At 40.3% G+C, this 24,106-nt stretch overlaps 1 protein-coding gene across 1 annotated transcript in view; it reads left to right on the top strand.

Annotated features, from left to right (window-relative positions):
* The window catches only part of IQSEC3 (IQ motif and Sec7 domain ArfGEF 3), a 184,836-nt gene that overhangs the window by 103,757 nt on the left and 56,973 nt on the right, over positions 1–24,106 (top strand). The window contains exon 5 of the mRNA XM_063308245.1: positions 17,139–17,341. Coding sequence (XP_063164315.1) covers positions 17,139–17,341 — 203 coding nt within the window. The remainder of the gene's footprint in view (positions 1–17,138; positions 17,342–24,106) is intronic.

The raw sequence follows: 24,106 nt of genomic DNA, 5'->3' as shown, positions 1-24,106 counted from the left end.
GAGGGTAATTTCTTTTCCTGAGGATATGGACTGGGATTTGAAGGTTATTTCTCCATTAAACTGGTGGCAATTACAGCACCCTTGTTGTCTGCAAACTGAGATGACTTTGGCTGATTGTTTTCACTGCAGCAGAATTAATTTCTATGGAGGTGCATGAAATGAATGAATACTCATTTCAGAGGGGTATCACCTTTTGTTGTTGTTGTCCTTTCTGGTTTAGCACGGGTGCAGTGGGATGGTAAAATTCCTCCCCTGATCTCACAGAAGCAAACAAATCTGGTGTACATATGCATAGCTACATGTGAAATGTGACCAAAAGCATTTAGACAGTGGTGAACTTTCCTTTTTTTCTCTCTCATTTCCAGGCTTATCTGGAGGAGACATAACTTGCAGGGGGGGAGACCATATGTAGAAACTCCTGTTCTGCATGCTTACAGCTCATTTCCAAGCTTTGGCATCTCTGTCTAAGGCCAAATTAAATTTAAATTTGGCATTAAATGACTTATTAGGATGCTTTTCAGGTTTTTTTGAAAATTAATTGCAGATGCGTACGGAGTGATTTTTATTAGACCACTTTGCTCAGGAAGAGGAAAGTGTAATTCTTCCCTATTCATTTCTGTTCAAAATGGCCTCATCCCCTTGGGAGAAAAATCTCTGACTGCCAACTACAGTAGCCTGGGATTTGTGTGACAGGTTAGAAAGGAGGTTTTTGGCATTTCCTTTGGTAAATTCCAGGTTTCTTGTCTTCACAATTAAAAATTAAAGTGGAATTTTAAGAAATAAATGCAAAGCAAAGTGCTGGTCACATAGGTGTTATAAGCACCCTGGTTGGTGGCTCTTTGGATGTGTGCTCAGAGTAAAGCCCCTGAGTTCAGTGTGACTCCCGAGAGTCCATGGACATGTCTTTGTTGTTTGCTTGGCAAAAACATGAAAGCAGTTTGCTTTCTTCTAGAATATTTTTTCAACTTCTGGTCTATGAAATTCCCTGAGATTTCTTGGTAGTCCACCATCCAAGTACTAGCACAGGTCTGAGAGGGCTTATCTATCTGAGTTCAGCCACAACTGGCTCCTTTTGCCACTGGCTGTGACTGGATGCCATTCTGAAGTGGTAAAATGCATCTGGGCCATTTCCCCATGATAGCCATTGTGTAAGAATCCCTGTGCCCACAGGCCCCCACAACTTGACTCCTCACGTTTGATGGGAGATATGGCTTGGGAAGGAAATAATCAAACCTTCCTCCCCCTCCACGACCCCTCTGTTCCCTGCTGTTGTCTTCAATTAACCTCCTTCTCACAAGCTTCCTCACTGCATTTAATATTGTGTGTGTGTGTGCGTGCGCGCACATGCACGCACGTGCCTTTGAGTCAGGACTGACTCCTGGCAGCTGCCTGGACAGGCCTCTGCAGTTTTCTTGGCAAGATTTTTGGAAGTGGTTTGCCATTGCTTCCTTCCTAGGGGTGAGAGAGAGGGACTGGCCCAAGGTCACCCAGCTGGCTTTGTGCCTAAGGCAGGACTAGAACTCATGGACTCCTGGTTTCTAGCCTGGTGCCTTAATCACAACTCCAAATATTGTGTGTAGTTTGATCTAAAAGTGGCTCAGAAATGTATAACCTGATGCCCTGGAATAGCCTGTCTCCAACAGCCTTGGCTGCTGCCACCAGAAAGCTCCATAACATTGATATCAACTGGTAATTTTTAATGGGATAGAAAATGATTAAATGCATGACTGAGGACTAATCATATTAACTCTCTTTAATTTTGATGAAATTTAAATGTAAATGAAGAGGAGTTTAATTTAATTTTTCTCCTGCTCTTGTTACTTTTTTTTGGAACCCAGCCCCTGGCACAGGCCAAACCTTCCACCCAGGAAAAGTTGGGCATCCCTGTAGTAAATACAAAACAAAACAAAACAAAGCTCCATTGGTCAATTCAGGACTAAATTCATGACTGACAGATATAAAGAGCAGCAATGAAGCATCTTCTTTTGTCCTATGTATAGTATTTTATCTCAGTTACAGAATGCCAATTTCAGAAAGATTCCCCCCCGCCTCTTCTCTGCAGCTTTTGGCATCAGGGAAGTGTTTTGTCCCATCAGTTCTTCACTTCCTTCTCGTTTCCATTTTAGAAATAATCCTTTCTCCACAGAGCTGGACTCCATGATCTTGTTCATTGGCATGGAGATACAGGCAACAAGAAAGGAGTTACCCCATTGTTTGGGGGCATCTGCTTCATTATGAGTAGTGATGTAACACAGTGACAATTTTCATGGGCTAAGTGATATGCTCTTGTATTCATAAATGTGATAAAAATCAGAAGTTCTCTTGACAAAACTGTAACATGGCAAAGCATAGTTGTCATGTGAAAAGGGCCGCAGAAAATTACCCACAATAAGCTTCAACGTAAGTGATTTTACTACTTTCCAGTGAAGGACTTCCATGCTTTGGTATCATCCCTTTGATGTAATTCCAGGTGCAAAAATATTTAAGAATGATCCTAAATAGAGGGGGACTCCCTTTTCTAAGTGATGTGTCAGGATGATATATTAGATTATATAATGTAATACACACACACACACACACATGAGATAGAGATAGAGATGAGATTATCTCTATATCTCTATCTCATGTGTGCGTGTATTACATTATATAATCTAATATATCATCCTGACACATCACTTAGAAAAGGGAGTCCCCCTCTATTTAGGATCATTCTTAGAGAGAGAGAGATTGAGATAGAGATAAGTTGATAGAGATAGAGTAGAGACAGAGATGAGATAGAGATTGAGATGAGATGAGATGAGATGAGATGATGGAGATGGAGATGGAGATGAGACAGAGATAGAGATAGAGATAGAGAGATAGAGATAGATGGAGATAGACGGAGACGGAAATGAGATAGATAGAGATAGAGATAGAGATAGATAGAGATGAGACAGAGGTAGAGGTAGAGATGAGATAGAGATAGAGATAGAGATAGGTAGAGAGGTAGAGGTAGAGGTAGATAGAGATAGAGATAGAGAGATAGAGAGGTAGAGAGGTAGAGAGGTAGAGGTAGAGGTAGATAGAGATAGAGAGGTAGAGAGGTAGAGGTAGAGGTAGAGGTAGAGGTAGATAGAGATAGAGATAGAGATAGAGATAGGTAGAGAGGTAGAGAGGTAGAGGTAGAGGTAGAGAGAGATAGAGAGATAGAGAGGTAGAGAGGTAGAGGTAGAGGTAGAGGTAGATAGAGATAGAGATAGAGATAGAGATAGGTAGAGAGGTAGAGAGGTAGAGGTAGAGGTAGAGGTAGATAGAGATAGAGAGGTAGAGAGGTAGAGGTAGAGGTAGAGGTAGATAGAGATAGAGATAGAGATAGGTAGAGAGGTAGAGAGGTAGAGGTAGAGGTAGAGAGAGATAGATAGAGAGGTAGAGAGGTAGAGGTAGAGGTAGAGGTAGATAGAGATAGAGAGGTAGAGAGGTAGAGAGTTAGAGGTAGATAGAGATAGAGATAGAGATAGGCATCCCTTAGACATGAAAGCTGGCTGGGTGACTTTGGGCCAGTCACTCTCTCTCAGCCCAACCAATTGCACAGGGTTGTTGTGGGGAAAATAGGAGGAGGAACCACCTTGAGTTATATATAAAAAAGGCAGGATAAAAATCTAACAATAATAATTAGCTTTCATTGGCATTGAAAGGAAAGGACATCTAGGAAAACTAGGTATCTACTTGTGCTGGACATTGATGAGTTTTGAAATAGTGTATCTTATTTTCTGAGCCTCAGCTTTCTCTGTAAAATGGAAAGAGTAGTGATGTGCTATGCAGGCTGCTGTGAAGGAGGATGAGAAGTTCATTGAAATGTGAAGGGAAAGGACCTTTGGGGTGGTGTGATATGTTTTAGATGTAAATATATCTCTTTGTCAGATTGAATATATTTCCTCCCTCATTCAGGTCTTGCTGCCCCACAGCTTTCAGCTTCGCTCAAGGTAACCGTGATCCCAGCAGGCTTTGGTCTGCCTGCAGCTTCATAAGCATGAGAGCCGAGGTAAAGCAGCAGAAAGGCTCCTGCTGCAACGCCAATTTTTTCTTTCCTGGAGCAACTAGCAGGCAGTTAACACTAATTCGGGCTGCCATCTGTTTCTTTCTTCTGTAAAGGGTCTTGTTTACCAAATCAAGGAAAGGCAAGAAGAATTTGGGGTTACAGTGAAAGTAATTAAACCTTGCAGCAAGCAAGAGATGGCTCTCCTTTTCTTCCTTAATGCTTCTCTGCACCTTTGAAGCCTTGTTGCCTTGTGTATCTACTGCTATTCACCCTTGTGAAAACTCCTCGGTGGAGTCTAACATGGCAAGACAGGCTCCTGAGTATGCTGGCCTATCTGGAAGCAGAGAAAGTCCTGGGTTGAGATAATCCAGGTTCTGCACAAATGTATCATCAGTTCTGCAACCTGGCTAAATTATGGCCGCTAAACCAGGGCCAATCCAAAATGCTGTCCGATGGACAACCCTGATTCTTTTAGTTTAACAGAAATGAATGGGCAGCTACTCTGCTTTGAAACAATGTATTAGCCTGAAGCCCATAAGCATTCCTTGACAATAATATGGTGGCTGGGTGCAGTCCCGTGCCTTGTTGGCCTCCCAGTATGTAGTTATGATTGGCCTCCCCCATTATGGCAGTCAGTCTCTGAACATGCCCATGCACCAATATTCCAAATGTGGGTTCTTTTAAGCAACAGTAACTGTTTAAAGAATCAGAAGCAGGCCCAGAAAACTTTAACTCCCTGTTGCTTGTGGTTCCCTATAGCTTGGCAGACCAAATATGCTATGCCTATGCTAACCACCCTTAGCGTGTTGTTCAAATGCAGTTTCTAGACTTGTACCCCACCTGGTGAAATATGTTGTGTGAACACAGTCTCTGTAGGATTAAGTGATCAGGATCGGTGATGGCATGAAAGTTTAACTCTTTCCTTTAATGTCGCAATTATAAAAATCCAACTTCTCTAAGCCTGCCTTTTGCAGTTTCGGGGACTCCTTTTGGTAAACAGCTGCTTTGGAAGAGCAACGTTGATCAGGAATGTAGCAGGAGAAGAATGGTTTTATTTTCCTGGCCCTGCCGGCTGCTGTCTTGATAGTTCCCTCCCTACCTCCCATTTACCTTTTGACTGCTAAACGCATTTTGTTAAAAATGAGCACACGTTTAATACCATATCTGCTCCCCTGAATGGCAGCTCTATTTTAAGAAGTTGTTTAGCCCTTTCAAGCATTCTTTTCTCCATGCAGTTAATACGGCTTTCATTCTGATGATTCCTCTCCGCTTCCTTGCATGAATAATCCAAGTAATTAAATTGTGGTCTTAAGTGATGGACAAGCAGATTCCTGTGGGCTAGTAGGAAAAACTTCCTAAGATCAGACTGACGGCAGAACCAGTTATGAAGGGAGCTGGTGGCCTTCCCTCCTCTGAGTGTCTTTAAACAAAAAAAGGATAGATATCTGTTGAGGATGCTTAAATTTGGATTCCTATGTTAAGCAGACCTAAATGGCCCTTGGATTCTAAGACCACAGAAGATGCAACACTCCTGCTCTCTCGGTGGGTGATACGAATTAATTATACAGAGAAAGGAACATCCAAACAGGGTCTCTTTCTTAGACTATCAACTGGCAGTGGGAGGGAGAGAACAAACAGGTAACTTAGCCAGTCATGGATGGTAAATGAATGCAAACTTGGTGACAGAGTGGCCTGCTGCACTTATAAAATTGGAATACAGTCAGGAAATGGGTGATTTCTTAGCCTCGTTCCCTACGTCTTTTTCTCATAAATGTGAAATATTCCCTCTGACAATGTGTAAATAATGCTGCCTAGATAAATCTATTTGAAATGAGCAACAGTTTTGTATTTCAATACAGGACGGGCTTGTTGTGTAGTGGGTACCGTGGATTGTTAATGGCACTGTGATTCAATGCTTTTTGCTGGCTGATTATCAAGCTTTTTCACAGAGCCGTTGACGGATTAGCTAATTGAAAGAAATACCTTAGCCCTGCTGCATGCCATCTCTTTGACAAAGCTAGCCCTTTCTATGAACTGATAAATGTAGACAGAAATCATCAGTTCCTTGACAAACTCTTCCAAGGCACCCAAATCAAGAAGACTTCATTCATTATTTATGGATAGTAATAATCATTCATGACGATGATGGTTTGGGTTTTCAAACATTCCCTTTTAAAGTGAATATTGAAATCAGAGAAAACTTGACACAGTTGATTCTGGAGCAAACCCTGCATGTGTCCAATGGATATTTTATACCTTGGAAAAATAGGAGGCAGAGCAGTGTTATCTCCCGCTTAGCAGTGAAGATAATATGGCAGATGCAGGAGCCCATGTGTTCTTCTGACTTGTCCAAGGGCCACTAGGAATACAAAATAATTCCCCTGCAAATTCCTCCAGTAAAGGATGTGGAAGCTTTGCCTGGAAGAATCTGTGACAGAATTAATGCTAAATAGATGCAAAATCTAGCTAGCATTCATGCTTGCCTTTAAAAACAGTGTGGAGTGATTGGCGCTATCGCATTTACTTTAAAAACTTATCACAAGTTTGAAGGACCTCTTCCAGTTTTTTAAGTTTTTAAAACCTCAGGATTTTCCCACAATGCCTCAGAATGTTAAAACACCAGGGCATTGTGGGAAATTAAAGGGCAGCTTCCTTTAGAATGCTAACTTAGGTAATTTTGAGGGGAAAGCTGTTCCTTTCCCCAGAGTGCATTTTGCACAGAGATGCCTCAGAGCTAGTCCTAGGCAGGCATATACTGTATACATCATAATATTGACTTTCATTCATCAGGCCTGGAGATTTTTGTAGTGCGGCTTGAGTTTGCAGATTTTGCTTGGATGAAAACAACTGAGATAGATATAGTTGATTTTTTTGTCTTGGTGATTGATCATTATCTTGATTTTTAAGGAAAGTGAGGGCAAATGCTGATTAAATTCAGTCTGGTTGGCTTTTTGGAAATGAGCAGAAAATTGCATTCTCTTCTATGAACCAAGGATAAATGCACTCCTCTCTTCCAGAAAGAAAAAGGACGTTTTTAAATTATCCTGGAATAACACAAAGAACTGCATTATAATTACACAGGTTTGCTCGTTAGACAAAGAGATTAAGAATTCTGGAAAGGGGAGACTATGGAGGGATGCTGGAATGTGTTATAATGTAAAGAGAGGAAGAGAGAGAATATTTAAGACAGCCTTTCGATATTGGAATACTAAATGAGAGAGAGATTTTTGTAGTTTCCATATGAAATGCTGTATGGTTTGCTGCATTAAATTGTAAATTTTATGCTATTTCAGTATCTTCAATAAAGATATATTTTAATGTAAGAACTCTTATGGCATGGCTTCAACTCACAATTTACAGGAAGTAGAGTCAGTTATCTAGCTTTTTAGATAGACCTTCTTGGTAAGGAAAAAAAAATGAGGATTTATTGGATTTAGATTCCTAGAAGTAGTAGTCTCCTTAGTGTTGCCAAATTTCCACAACTGGTTTAAAACAGGAGCTTTATATAGGAGTGGGGATCCACAGCATTATACCAATCATGAAAAAGAATAATGGGATAGAATAAATGTGTTCTGTGGATTGCAGTGCACTCTTCATACCCAGTATTGTGTTTCTAGTGGTGGCCAGCTTATAAACCCACTTTTTATCCTTCCCAATTACTACTTAGAAAAAGTTAGAGATTCCAATTATTTCTCATGCCTGTCATAACTGATCCAATCTCATGCCATTAAACTTCATAATTATGCATTGTTGGGCAATGCTCACTTGATCCAGAATCAGCTGTCCTTTAGTATCACAGTTTGCTTCCAATTTCATAAAAGAAGGAGAAATAGAATATGCACACCCACATATGCAAATACCCTTTATCCATTCCCTGCATTGCTGGTGTGACAAAGGTGTTACTACCTATTGTTTTATTTATTTAATGTAGTTATTTATTTCATTAAATTTGTTATAGCAGCCCACTCCAACAGATTCTTTGTCTCCTTGCTCATTGTCTCCATCCTAAACCTTTACAACTATCCAGAAACTTATTGTATCAATGTGGGATCAGTGTAAACATTGGCTGTGTTCATATAACACACTTAATTAGGCCAGTTACAATCTTAGAGGATGCATTCACATAGCTTTGTGCAGTCAATCTTGGTTAATTTCCTTGTAGTTTAACATTTGAACCCAAATGTTTGGGTAGTTTATGGGTCAATATATTTTGTACAACGTAATGTACAGAACAGATTAATTTTTTTTAGATTTTTATCCCACTTTTTTTTCATATACAACTCAAGGCAGCAAACATACCAATACTCCTTCCTCCTCCTGTTTTTCCCACAACAACAACCCTGTGAGGTGAGTTGGACTGAGAGAGAGGGACTGGCCCAAGGTCACCCAGCTGGCTTTCATGCCTAAGGCGGGACTAGAACTCTCATACCATGCCTGATTGGCTCTTGGGCTGAGAGAGAGGGACTGGCCCAAGGTCACCCAGCAGGCTTTCATGCCTAAGGCGGGACTAGAACTCTCATACCATGCCTGATTGGCTCTTGGGCTGAGAGAGAGGGACTGGCCCAAGGTCACCCAGCAGGCTTTCATGCCTAAGGCGGGACTAGAACTCTCAGTCTCCTGGTTTTTTGGCCAACACCTTAACCACTACACCAAACTGGCTCATTCAGTCATTCAGTAGCCAGTTTAAGGCTAGTATGCAAGCCCAATCAAACCATAGTTAAAATAAGCTAGGGTTTATACATTTAAATCATAGCTTTAAACCAAAATTTATTCCCAAAGCCTTGGTATAAATTTAAGTGTTCCAACAAATCCCAGTTAGGCTAAATCCATTCCTGCTTAGCATCATGTGCAAACCAGGACACTATTAAAAGCAGTTCTTTTCAGCTATGTTTTTTAAAAAATACAAAAAGGGCATCCCACTATATTCTGCCTTTACTATTAAAAACAACTGTGCATCTCCAATCTGATTGCATCTTTATTCTATCTAGTCCTGGATTTCAGAAGCAGCCTACTGGCTCAGAAATTTCTTAGCAGTAGGACCATCCATCTCAGGTAGTGTTGTATCTGTACTTCCAAAGTTTAGGTTGTATTGCTATTGCTTATATACCACAGCAGCTTTCACAAGACGATTTCTCCAGCTAAAATATAACCACCCTCTTAGGACATTACCAGATGTGATTTCAGACCATGTGGGAAGCGAAATGAGTTCTTCCTCTGCTGATCAGCAGATGGTGTTGCTGGATGCTTTCCATCAGCCGAGTTCCTGGATGCCACCTGTTGTGATAGAAAGATTTGTACAAAGTCACCATTACAGCAGGTGGAAGCTGGGACCTAGCAAATGTGGAGGATTCAGCTCAGTTCTTGAAACTATGTCTGCAAATACCCTTAGACAGAGAGTCCTGGCACACTATTATATATCTCATCTGCAAATCATGCCAAACTCATCCTAGACTTAATCCAGGATGCTCACAAGTGGAGTACTCTAAGCTTCCCCACTTGGGATGAACAAACTGAACAATTCAGTTCTATGTGGAGGAGGTAGTCCTGAAGATTCTCAGAAGCCAAGTCTCATGTAGGACTTAAAGCCAGTCCTTTGAATTCCACATGAAACCAACTAGGGGTGAATGCAGCACCTGCAACACTGGTGTTACATGACTGTAGGGTTTCTCACTTGCCAGCATGTCGGCATTGTCCCCCAGTTGCAGTTCAAAGTGGCCTTTGAAGACTTTGCCCTGTAAAGCACATAGCAGTAGTCCATTCTGACGATGAAAAGGGTGTGAACCACTGTCACAAGGACATGCTGCTCCCGAAAGGGTCACAACTGGTATGCCAGCCAAAGCAGGGTAAACAGTATCCAAGCTGTGGTATCTACCTGTGCATCCAGCAGTAGCCATGAGTCCAGGATAACTCCCAAGTTGTGACATGAGAGCTAGAGTTAAAACTGGAGCTAAAAGAAAACCAGGTGGTTACTGGGCAAACAGGAAACCTATTTTGCTAGGGCTCGGAGCAGCCTGTTTCATCCTATTCATGCCCTTACACCCTCTAGAGCCTGGATCAAGATTCCCAAGATGTTTTTTGTCCAGCTCTGGGGTGGAGATATACAACTGGGTATCATTACCATACTGAAGGTATTTTAACCTGAACTGATATTAGTTCCATTAAAGAGTAAAAGGGAGAGGCTTCAGTTCTGAAGCATTCCACAAGGAAGTGCCCAACAGTTTAATCTTTATTTCCCAGCAACACCATATGGAATCACTCTCTTAGGAAGAAGTGGGCCTACTGCAGAACTATGTCCCCAGCCCTAAAGTGGTCCAGAAGGATATCATGGCTGATAATATCAAATGCCACTGAGGGGTCAAGGAGGACTAGAAGGGGCACACTCCTCCTATCCAAGTCCTGGCAAAGGTCATGTTGAAGGCAGATTCCAGACTGCATTGCAAAGCACAGACCCAGTCCTCACTTTGGGCACTGCCCATGCAGAATCAAGACTTAAAGTGAATCTGGGTGACTTCGCTTGAAAAATGTTGTGTGAATGCATCACAGTGGCCCAATGGCAGATCTTCCTGTCCATCCTTCCCTAAAAGGCCACTTTAATAGGATGTTGACTTAAATCCTGTGATAGAAGAAAGATGAGAATTGAATGGACCGATACTAGGGGGTAAGTTATGGTGGCAGAAATGCCATGTGGCAGGTTCTACATCTCCAGAATAGTCTTCTGCTACCAGATGGAGTATAAAGAAGTAGTTTATTGTCAGTGTCAAAGCCAGAATCAGTTCCCAGCCTGGTAGCTTCTGTATGTGTTGTGGGAGGGTTGTAATCTCATCCTTCATCTTTGGTAGTGAAGTGTCTGTTGGAGGGTGGGGCCAGTCAAATATTGGGAGGGAGGAAGTACACGTGTATATGTGGAAGGGGAACAAATGGACAAACTTTAGGAAAATATAAGCTAGGCACACTAGTAATTTCGAAGTCCTGTGTGCATGATATGCACTGACCTGCCAAGCTTTGACCTTTCTTATGCACTGTTTTGACATGCCATAAACTTATGCCTTGCCTGAGGTTTGTGCATGTACAGCTTTTAGCAAATTCTGAATGAAAATGGCATCAGACATCCCTTCTCCACACAGTACTAGGCGTGATAACATGGGAAATTCTTCCTTTAATTCCTGTGCTGAAAATAAATATAACCATTCTCCAGTCATACAGACAAGTTGAAAAGGTTGGGGTTTACAAAGTTAAATAACTCATACTGAAAAATGTTTCACAGTGTAAGGTAAACAACTTTCCTCCCCTTAAAGCTAATTAATGAGGGAGGAGCATTTGCTCTTTTGGATGTCCCCATAAAGTAGCAGCTGACAGTGGGAAAAAAAAAGAATTGATGCTCCTCGCACCCCCATACTGTAGGCTGAAATCTCCCAGGATCTCAGGAAAACTTCTAAGTACATTGAGTAATTAGAGGGAAAGTAGCATTAGAATTTGATTTGCATGTGCTCAAAGGAAGCCCCATTTCTTTCAAAACTAGTTTTTCCCTCAGGCCTAATCACTGCCTTGGATGGGCCTGCCCCCTACCCTGTTCCTTCCTCTACCCCACACTGTTTGAAGTCTAATCCCTCTCTTTAAGCCTAATACTCATCTACACAGCATTTGCTACTGTGTGTTCTTAGTTTTTCTGAGGTTGTGGAAGAGGGAGGCAGCTGAAAAAAGCCAAGATGGTGGGTGCAACCATATAATCAAAACCCGGTCTGTTTTCTACACATATGATGCATGCAAAAAAGGGGGAGAGCTTCAGTCACACAGTTGTACTGGCCCTCTTGACTTTTTTCAGCCCCCCTCCCCCTTGTATAAACATAGGATTTTGATACCCATTTATGTCTTTGGGAGTGGAATCTGGTAACCTGGCTCAAAAGACCTAGGTCTTCATAGATTGACTACCAAATGCTGGACTTGGTGCAAATTGCGTTTCTCAAGGAGCAGAAAGGAAAGAGCATTGTCTTTCTTTTGGCTTTCCCCCTATTATTCTAGTGAGGGGAGGGAAAGAAGGGGGGGCAGCGAATGCCGGCAGAAGGCAATCACCGCTACATCAGTCAGGGCTTTGTGGTTGGGTAGGGCAGCCGCCTGGTAGAGAGAGCCCTCCATTGTGCGTGCTCATCAATCAGGCTTATAAAGGATGCCATTCTAGCATCTGAAAATTCCCCGTTCTTTTTGGGGTTCAAAGAAAACAGCACTTGCATTAAAGGACAAGGCCTTTACAACTTTACACAATATGGAAAAGGGAACTGCAACAGGCTGACACAAAACTACATCCTTTTTATGCTAAGAAGCTTTCATCCAAATTTGCTCTTTCACTTAGCTGTCTACTCTATTTTTGGTTACCCTAATAAGGCCTCGGGAACATTACTCACAATGGTTGTGTTAAAACATCATAGGAACCCTAGATAAGGTGCTGAGAAAGTGCTGCATTCTGCTTTGGGCTTCTGGGCTTCCCGCTCCCCCAGTGCAGCTGTAAGGAAGAAATCAGAAGCTTTTACTTCTGATTTTGATTAATCATAGTTCAGTGTGTCATTTAGACCCTAAACTGTAATATTGTGGTTGACCAAGAAGCTAGTTGATTTGAAATTGTTTCAGAGAAGTCATAGTTAAGACTGGACACAATTTATTTGACATGCAGTGATTGACTTGAAGCAAATAAAAACTTCTAGATTCTTTGCTGGTAAAAAGGGAAGTGAACTGAGGGTGGTTTGTTCACACACACACACACACACACACACAGACACAATCTCTCTCCTTGCTAAAGTTCCTTTCCCAAAAATCACAAAATGATGACAGAGATAACTAATGTTTTCTCTCCTCCTTCAAGAGAACTACTCTTTGCTTAATTTTGTGGTCTATTAATGTTCTTGTCTTCATGACATCACAGTGTGTTGCCATGGAAATCCTTGCAATGTCATAAAAAATGCATTATGAATTCGCTGAAAAGATGAAAGTGAAGTTTGAAATGTGATTTTGGATCTGATTTGCTAAACATTAACCAAATTGGGCCCAGTCAGTAGAAAACTTATTAGGGTAAAGAGTGATGTGAGGCAAAGCAGATTTTTTTTAAAAGTCAGCTTTAAAAATGTTTTCAGTCCCTAAGTGTACACATTTTACAGGTAGTCCTTGCTTAATGACCACAATTGAGACCGGAATTTTGGTTGCTAAGCAAAGTGGTCATTACATGAATCTGACCTGATTTTACGACCTTTTTTGCGCCGATTGTTAAATGAATCACCATGTGCATTAAGCAAACCACATGGTTGTTAAGCAAATCACACAGTTCCCCATTGATTTTGCTTGGCAGAAACTGGCTGGAAAGGTCAAAAATGGTGATCACATGACCATGGGATGCTGTGATGGTCATAAATGTGAACCGGTTGCCATGTGCCCAAATCGTGATCATGTGACTGGGAGGACGCAGCAATGGTTGTAAGTGTGAGGACTGGACATACAGTAAGTCAGTTTTTTCAGCACCGTTGTAAGTCCAAACCATCACTAAATGAATGGTTATTAAGCAAGGACTACCTGTAATTAATGTCTGAGCAACCGATCGATATTAAAACACAACAAAACAACACAACACAAAAGTTATATTTTAGTTAAGCTGTAAGTTAATGGTTATACTTACAGTTTTTAAAATACAGCATAAAACTGTCCTAGGGAAATGTACTGTATGTTCTCTGGAATCTTAAAGTCACAATATTTATGTTTAAATCATTCTCTGAGGCAGTAAGAATGGCTTTTGCTCTCTCATTAAAACATAATTCTCTTACAGGTTAAAATAGACAATAATAGTATCGGAAGATTACAAAGTTAGTTTAGCATGGAGCAGAATTCATACAATTAAATCATTTACATATTTCTACATCAACATAAGTAAAATGCTTGACAAGTCTATTTGAACTACATATTAATCAAAGGTAACTGGCTTTTTCCATTCCAGATAACTGACTTCAGCATCTGTTTCCTTTTATATCCATAATCTAACACTTACTTCATCATTCATATCTCATCTTTGACAGATATTTATGAGTAGATAACCTGCAAAAACATCACCTTCTCTCTCAAATTATGAACTATTTTTGGGTCCATTTTTTCTGGGGGTGGGGGTGCCTTCAAGTCATTGTTAACTCCTGGCGACTGCCTGGGCTAGTCACTGCAGTTTTTTTGACAAGATTGCAGAAGTGGTTTGCCCTTGCCTCCTTCCTAGGGCTGAGGGCCCAAGGTCACCCATGCAGTCCAGTCTAAATGTGAATTTGGGATCTACCAGGTTAGAGATCTGTGAAGGAAAAAAGATACATGCTATTAAGACTAGTTCTATGCATATATGTCTTGGAGTAAATTTTATTTAATTCTGTTACTTCACTTCTGAGTAAACATGCATATGCTAGGGTTTCATGCCGCAAACCATACTTAGAGTATGCAGTAAACTCATGCTTAGAGGTAAGCAACTGTCAACTGCCCAGAGTCCCTCCTTTGGGGGAAGATGGGCGGTGATAAAAATTTGATAAATAAATAAAAAATAAATAAAAATAAGTAATATAGACAAGGACAGAGCATCAATGTAATGTATGATTTATTTCAGTTGGAAATGAGCTAGCAGATAGCAGCATTTTCCCCTTTTCTTTTTCTCTCTTCTCTCTCTCTCTCTCTTTTGTACCTTCAAGTCAGGATTGACTCTTGGCAATTGCCTGGACTTGACCTTGCAGTTTTCTTGGCAATATTTTGGAAGTGGTTTGCCATTGCCTTCTTCCTAGGGCTGAAAGTTGAATTGCAGCCCTCCTTCCGCATAAAAGTTGCCCATAAAAACAAGCGTTCCCACCCAAAAGAAACAACAATGACCCCTCCCAAAAAACACAACCACAATGCCATATGTTTTCTCACAATGAAAGATACATAAACCCATAGATAATTCATACAGAACACTGTTCTAGATTTAGACCAGTGGTAAGACATCCTTTTCAGACTGGGAGGTGCATGTTCTCTTTCTGTCTCATCTGCAGAAAGATGAAACAGAAATCACTATGTGAGTGAAGCTGAAATTATTGGTCCATTTTGGTTAAGACATTCACTAAGGTTTAGCAAGTTTGCAACTTTAAGAAATGCTCTGGGTGGCTTAGACCTCTCCTTCCAGGATCAAACTTTCTGTGGTTTTAGAACCTCCAATCTCCCATAAACAGAAATTTCAGTTTCACCCAACCTGGATTGGCTCTGGGGCTCAAAAATAGGAAGTTGGTGGACTACAGGTTGTATATACTGATATCTGTGAAATTTGCCTTGTCTCTCATTTCCCTTTAGTGTCTTCTCCCTCCATTCTCAGCTTGGTGTCCTCTGAATATATTTGGACTACAGATGCTAGAGAAAACGATTGTAATACATTGTTTTATGAGTCTAGATTGGCAGCATTTGAGATGTGCATGGAAATTAGAGTGGATATTGCCCATCTGTGAAGCATATACTCCACATCAAATGCAAACTGAATATTGAGACTTCCTATGATATTTATGCCTCATTAAAAAAGCTGACATTCGCCTCACATGCTATGGGGTAGGTTATGAGATCATGCCATGAACTTCCTAATTCAAGGCCAGAAGAGCCTGCTATCTACCTACAGGTGCCTACCACATATGGTGGCCTTCTAGAAGCTCAACAACCTTCAGTTTCTGCATTTCCTAAAAAGCAGTAAAAGGGAGGTGAAAGGTTAATGAGCCACAGTGCTTTACTAGACAACCCACCTGTTGGGTCATCATTTCCGAGATATTTTCTTACCAGATTCCTCAATGCCTTCAACAATGGCAGAGCTTCTAATGTACTGCCTTCACTGGAAAAGTTCTTAAAAATTCAGGGAGATATTCAGAGATGTACCTGCCTTGAAAGTAGCCAATGTTGAACTGTATAGCTCAGTCAAACATCAGGAGTTGACCACAGGAAATGTTTTATGACATTTTGTATTATGTCATAAAGTGTTTTATGATAATTTTTATATCATAAAATGTTTTATAAAATTTGCCAAATTTCTAATCCACGGGAGTCATGGGTCCTGGATTTTGGACACATTCTGTAAGTTATCCTATTTGAGGTACCTTGGTTCAAAAATTGTTGTCCTATGACACACCATTTCGCCCAGTTAAAGGTTATAGTATCAAACAGACATGAGGGTTTTAGTAGTATGTAGATAGATAGAAGCATTTGGCCTGCTAAATTATAGATTATGTCAATCTATTCTCATTCTGTAATGTGACTTGCCAAATCTAGTATTCTTGAGATGAGTTAGACTTCAATTCCCATAATTTCCAGATGGTTTGGGATTACAGAAATTGAAGTCCAACGGCTCTTGGGGTAGTGAACTGGGAAGTTTTTTATAATGCATGAAGTGCCTTTGGCATTTGGCATAACCAGAAATAGGCAACTTTGATTTTATCAGGATGGCACCTTATAATTGTTTCTGAGGTTTTTGACCATGGAGGTCATAGAGTTTGGGGCAGTGAGATGGTGATATCAGGAGGAAGTAGGACTAGTTTCAGCCATAATTTGGGGGGTTGGTTCTGGGCTTTCCCACCCACTCAAAATCTTCTTAGAGACTTAGCACACCTATTTTAAATGTTTATGGAAAACTTTGGAAAAAAATGCACTGCTGAGCACCATCATTTTGCTGCTGAATTTTGGCAGTGTGAACTTGGAGAGTCTCTGGAAGTAATTCAATGGAGATTGGGAACTCCTGTCTGTGACCCATCAACCACAGGTTGCTCCCTCCTGCCTTACTGTTGTGACTGTTGCCTAGGAAAGGCTTACAGTTTTGCCTTGCCTGACTCTCTAATGACAATGGTTCCACTCATGGTTAATTTTCCCTCCGCTTCCAGGAGCTTTCTAACTTCTGCCATATCATAGCCTGTGCTCTGTGGATTTTTGCAAAGCCAGTTAGCTACTGAGAGCTAGAAAATTAAACCAACCAACCAAAAAAAAAAACCAAATAAAAAAAGAGAAACATTGCGTTTTGTTCACAGTGATGATCCCTGCGGTTCAGCCAGCAAGAAAACCGGGTGTGACGTGGAGGAACCGAAGGAGGCCGGCAGAGGCAGTGGCCAGGAAGGCAGGTCCGACACCTTGAAGTTAAAAGCCCAGCATGAGCAGCTGCAGGAAGAGCAGGCAGCGGGGTCCTCCCTTTTGGTGCAGAAGGCGAGCCTCCACCACACAGGTTCCCCTGTGAGAGGGCAGCACAGCAAAGGGGCAGCTACATGTTCTCATGCGGCTGCATCCAATTATGAGCTCTCCCTTGACTTAAAGAATAAACAGGTACGCCTGCTTCTCCTCATGCCTTGGGAGAGGGACCTGGGGTGGGGTGGGGCCATTATTCCATCCACTGTGTAGCTTAGTTCCTTCCATGGGCACTCCCAGCCTGATGACAATCACCACTGATGTGGTTGGGACTGGGCAAATGTATGTTGGGAAGAACCATAGGAATTATTTTGCATGAAGAAGGCACCTTCATCTTAAACCTTAGGAGAAGGTGATGGGAAATATCTTTTTTATTTTTTTATTTTTTTGGCCAAAGATCTGGAAAGAACTGTTGCCCCTCAAAACAGACAACATTGACCAAGATGGAAGGATAGCCTGATGGGGAATAAGGCAGAATTCCTGATGTACAACATAGCTAGGGATGAGACGGTTATGATAGGAATGCTGATCCATCATAACATAAATGTGTATTTCTGTTCTTTTTAGGGATCAGAGAGAAATGTGGTTGTTCCTTATTTTAATACATGCTTACTGAATTCACACTTACTGAATTCACACTTACTGAGCCAATGTGTGAACCAAATCACAAATATATTTCAAGAATCATACTTGCACTGTCATGCATTTACACCCAATGTTCAGGCTGTTCAAATAATGGATATATTAGGGAGAAGTGCACGTAATATAGGAGATATTTGTGAAAATAACCTGAAGAATACATTGTGTTAGGGAGATTGCTTGCAAAAATATGAGTTTTAAGAAAAAATTATGTACAAGAAATATGGATAGAAGGAAAAACATGCACACAATTTTCACTAACGTTTATGCAAATATAAAACATAGTGAAGCAAATGAATAAACAAATTTAAGATTGGAAAAATGAGAAACCAGGTGAAACCATAATTGACAATCCATGCTTTCTTAATTATCTTTGGCTCACAGTACTCAATTAAGTTGCTTATCCCACAAACGCTTCCACATGCTTCAAGCCATATTATAGAAATCAAAACATTTCTCCTAAATAAGGTAGGGTGGAAAGTCTTCAATACAAAGAATGTGGAACAGAAGAACTATATATACAGGGTGCACCAAAAGTCAGGCCCCATACACAAACTCAGTATTGATAGACAATTTATTATATACATTACATTAAATATTCAAATTAGTTGCCATTTCCTTCTAAACACTTCCTTATTCATTTAACACATGACCTTTGAACATTCCTAAGTACAGTAACATTTTCTCTGGGAAAAAAAAACCATATTGGGATTGGCTTATGGGGTCTGACTTTTGGTGCACACTGTATTTTGCCTCTTCGTCACTACTGTGCCAGAACTGCCTGGCACATTAAAAGAGTTACATGGATATCACTGCAACAAAAATACATCTTGTGCATGGATTGCCATTTCTTCAGTCACTATGGTAAGTGCATGGGCAGTTAATTGATTTAATTTGCATGCAAGCCTAATGTTTCCCCTTCCTGTGCCTTTAACTAGGCATACCATATTTGAACTAAAAAAAAAAATCAAATTATCACTAGATGGCAGCAAAGAGATGCAGAAGACTCTCTTTACTGCCATCTAGTGGTTCTCTGAATTTTTGCAGCGCAGTTATAGCACCTTGCTTTAACCATAGCAAGGGCTGAAACATTTCTTTCTCCAGGTAGGGTAGGGGGTTCAGCTCTGTCTGCCTCTCTGAAAGAGGAGCTTCATCAGTTTTGAAACTAGACATTCCTAAACATATTAGCTGATTATTAATGTCTGTTCCCATTATATGGATGCAGATATGGAGGAAGTAGTGTCTTCTGGGCCTACAGCTTTTGGTCTTTGATGTGCTGCCCTGTTAAACGATAGGTGTGGCTAGGAAAAAGAATTAAATTAGTTTAGTTTTCCATTAAAAGCAGTTAAGATTGGTTCATTACAGTTAATGTGATTCCTCCCTATACAGTTAATAAATTCTTCCTTCTCTCACCTATACATTCTGTGAGAACATTTGCAGAGACCCTCAGGATGACATTGAGAGCCTTGGAGGTCTCTTCCCATTGTGGATTCCCCATCTTAAAGGCATGTGGGCTGTCTTGTACTTCAGATTTGTAGCTATTGCTTTAATGAATCTTAAACAGCATTATGCTAAAATTAATATTGTAAGAAATAATTTCAAAATATGTCAGGCTACTTGGGTTTAGTTACAGTACTGCAGTTTTTTGCTGGCATGTGACTCTTCTTTTTATACTGTTCACAGTCTACTACAAAATATTTGGCTCCAGATCTTGTTTCTCATCTCACCATGTGTTTCTGTGTGTGTTTTTATTCTTCACCCAGCTAAATATTTTCACTCTAGTGAGATAAGGAAATTTTTCATATGCAGTCCAAGTTGCTATATTTACCAATGTGCATATTCATAAATGCATCAGTTATGCATTTACTGATACACTGGGAAAAAATGTCTTTAAGTGTCTCAGATGTAGGTTATATCAACCATCTTTGAAGTCTTCCCCACACCTCAGTGTTTCTTAATCTCTGCACAATTTCACATAAATGGCATTCAGACACAACGTTCTACCAGATGTGATTCTGAATCTGAATACAGCAAATAAAATTAGAATTTTCAACTTTGGTTCAAAATAATCCAGACTGGGATAACATGTCTGGTAGAATCCAAGCAGAATGAATGGATCTGGGAAGATCAGTGTTGAGCCTAGCCAAATCTGATGTGATTGATCAAAGGGTGGCTTTTCATAAATAAGAAGACAAACAGAAGAACATTTTACTAGTCATGCCAGTAAAATACACTGCCAGCAGGGCAGGGCCTCTGAAAAATACTGGCATGTTTGGAGGACTCCAATATATAACAAGTAGATATATTTTGAATTAACACTCTAAAAGTGCTAACATCTTCCTCAAAAAATGAGTAAAGAAGAAGAGCTCCCCATACACTCACTTTAGCCAGGGACTATTTGTGTTTGATGTGTTTGGCATGGTGTTTCTATGGGTCATCTCCATGACTGCCACCAGATATACTAGAAATGGGGAATCCCAAGCCACTGAAATGATGTGTTCTCCATCCTCTTTTTTCTACAACCCTTTGAAACTGCATAGCTGAAAGTCAGCAGCCAACACTTGAAAATCAACAGATAAGTTTTACGTAAAAAAAAAAAACACACACAAAGACAATACAGAGTATTCCTATTTTGCTTTTAATTGTTGCCCAGTTTTTTTTAAAATTCTGTCACATGCTTCTAGTGATGTCACTGCAATGCCTTCATGCAACCCTTGGTCCCTGATGCTGAAAAAAAAACACATAAAAAAGATAGAGTATGCTTCCTGGCTATAAGATTGCCTGTCCCTGCTAAACCCTCAGTTTTAGGCAACAGGAAGAATGGCATGACTGGACTTTCCTTAGAGAACTCTACTGAAAATTGCAACAGAACAAAAGGAAGTGATAAAAACATGTTTGCTTGATAGATTACATGCAGAGTGTAGTTTTGGAGAATAGTTTTACAGATAGATAGATATCAGCATAGCCTGTTTAAAGCTCATCAAACAGCTTTAAATTGATTGGCTGGCATCTAATATCTTAATTCCCAATAATCCCAAACATCGTCATTTGATGCAACCTAATTTCATCCTTGGAGTGTACAAAGATCAGAAAATTGTATTTTTCTTATGAAGTAGTTTCTGATTCCCTTTTTTAAATGATTTGTATAATCCTTGGTAACCTCTTAGTTGTCCAGTCATATGCTACTGAGAGCATAAATAAACTGTACGCTCTGCTTATATTCTTCACAAATTTCTTGACACAAAAGCCCAATTTAGGTATTTTACTCATGTGTTGATTTCTAGCACATGATATTTTTGCATGAAGCACTTTCAGTCCTACCATGCATGTATGTTGGACAGGCCTGATTCCTGATATCAGTGTGCAGGTAACAGCTGCATCTTTTCAGACATTTATTTTACATATGGAAATGCCAGCTAGTGTCTCTGTACAAGTATAAAGTTACTGGCATGATATGGCCTGAGGTTTCCACTCATCTTCAGGTAGGACATCTGAGTTGAACACCTGAATAAGGCTTACATAGGGAATTTACATCACACAGATGTTATGAAAGATTTAGGGCAAGGGGCTACTCAGTTAAGGAGGCTCTACAATAGACATTGGATTATCCTCTGATCATGGGTGGGCAACCTGTGACTCTAGAGCTGTAGGCAGCCTTTGAATCCCATTTATTTGCTTATGTATTCACTCACTTAAAGTAGATATTTACTTACTTACAGTAGTTATTTACTTACTACAGCCATAGATCAAAAAGAATCTCTTTTCTGCAGTCCTGGGAACCTCCTTTTTATCATCTGCTGAAAAATGTTGGTATGTTTCCTGCCATTTTGAGATGGGAAATAGAACAAACCGTAAAATAATCCTATGATATCAACTCGCAAATTCCTTCAGAAACAGACTCATTCAACTCATCCAACCTCCCATGTTAAGAGCAGCCCTTAGCCCACTTCTGCTCTAAGGGTGTCCACACCAGCAGGGAATTCTGGGCATTATGACCCTAAAGCCAAATATATTTCACATTCCTGCTGTTATTCATCAGACTCCATCTAAACCTTTTTGAAAGCACTTGGTCACTGATAGAGCAAATGCCTTCAAAAAGAGGCAGAAGAGCCACTGGCAAGCTGGCCTCAGATTATGGAAGTTCAAATCAAACACATCTAAAGGAAGGGGAAGACTGTTCTAGACAGGTCTAGATAGATTGAGTCCTTCCAAGTCCAGGTTCCTCTTGGAGTCAAATACCCAGAAGGTACAATAGCAGATGTAGGGTGTAATAAAAGTCCTTAATAGTGGTACAGAACCCGTGGCACAACTCTGACATAAAAACAACACCTGTCCAAGTTTCCTTTGTATGCCTAACTAAAGTAATGCAGTTCTCAAGTGCCTCTGTTTAACTGTCCAAGTTGCAACTTGTCTTCTTAAAAACCAATACAGCTCAACAGCTGCTTGAAGAATAAATCTGGTGACATGCAAGAAGAAGACTGTGGCCTGATTTGGATGTAGCACTCAAGAAAAGCTCTCAGCAAATTAACAAGCCCCTCTCCCCAATAATATTTGGCTCGCTCCCCCCAACAAATATTCTCTTCTGTTTGTTATTTACCATCATTTTCTGTGTCATCTGAACATGGACAGACTGAAAGTGAGTTTACATATTGTTTTAACCAGGTTTTGTTATACATACTGCAGTTGGTTAAGTTCATCCAATTTTAATCCAATGCTAAACCAAAAATCATGGTTTACAAACCATAATGGCTGGGTTCATGCAATATGCTAAGCCAGACTGACCGTATTTCTGACATAGTATTATATATGAATTAGCCAGTCTTAAATACGGTTAATAGAAAGAAGTCAGCCCCAAATCACAGTTTATGAAGCTAATTTGTCTTCACATGGTATGTTTAAAATTAGCATTTTTAAGCTGCTGTAAATCTAAAATGTTATGAGAAAGTTTGGGTCTGCTCCACCTTTGCAGAAGAAGAGGAGGGGAAGTGAGAGCCAAGAGGAGAATGTGGCTATGGAGTTCATACTGTATTTAAATGCAACCTCTCTACTTTAAGTACTTTAGTGTAAGATACAAACTGGACTCAAGTCGAAGTCTGGAGAGCCCTGAAATTGCTCCTTGAGAAGAAGTTTCTGTTTGAGAGAACCTTCTAGCAGAGGAAAGAAAAATCACCCTATCTCATTACCTTGTTATTAATTTTTCTCTGAGACATCTGTAAAAGTTCAAGTGATTTCCCTTCCCCCAGAGAAAGGTAAAATATTGATACAAAGTATAGTTGGAAATATATTGCATGGAAATTAAATTAAGAAAAGGATGAAATCAAACCAGCCCACTGTAAGTCCAGGAGAATACAATGCAATTAAATTTAGAGTGAACAACAAAAAAATGAAAGCTAAAGCAGTGACTGAACTGTATTCCAATGGGCCACCATACAATGAAAATGATTAGCACCATCGTATTTATGTATATTTATTTGGAAAAAAGTGCTGCATTTTTGTATCATACTGAGTGTAATGTAGGTTGCGAGATTTTGGCTTACACATAGTCCTTGCTTAACAACCATTCGTTTAATGATGGTTCAGACTTAAAACGGTGCTGAAAAACTGACTTACGACTGGTCCTCATACTTACAACCGTTGCAGTGTCCCCATGGTCACATGAACATGATTTGGGTGCTTGGCAACCAGTTTCCATTTATGACTGTCACAGCATCCCACAGTCACATGATCACCATTTTCGACCTCCCTGGCTGACTCCCCAGCAAGCAAAATCAATGGGGAACTGCATGATTCACTTAACAGCTGTGTGATTTGCTTAATCATGTGGTTCGCTTAACAGCTGTGTGATTCGCTTAACAACCACTACAGAAAGGTCATAAAATCAGGTCAGATTTGCTTAATGACTGCTTCACTTAGCAACCAAAATTCTAGTCCTATTGTGGTTGTTAAGTGAGGACTCCCTGTAGTTTATGTGAACCCAGACATTTCTGTCTACCAATCATGGCTTATGTCTTATAACAATCTGTAAACTCAGCCAGTTGTGGCTTAGCAAAGAAAATATGGTTAATCATTGTTTATGGTGACATGTAAACCCAGCCATTCAAATGGAACTTCCTTCTAGGTAGGTCTGGATATAGCAATCATACGCTGAAGGTGGTCTCCAACAACCTTGTATCTGCAACATGGCAAGGTTGAAATGTGGCTAGAGAGATGTTTGCATCTCCCTGCCCTCTCTTAATTTGGATGCAGGAAGGATGGTTGGGAGCC

The sequence above is a fragment of the Candoia aspera genome, chromosome 7 (assembly GCF_035149785.1).
Source record: "Candoia aspera isolate rCanAsp1 chromosome 7, rCanAsp1.hap2, whole genome shotgun sequence".
NCBI classification, from domain to species: Eukaryota; Metazoa; Chordata; class Lepidosauria; order Squamata; family Boidae; genus Candoia; species Candoia aspera.
The sequence above is the reverse complement of the archived record's forward strand: the minus strand, read 5'-3'. Positions and strand labels throughout refer to the sequence as shown.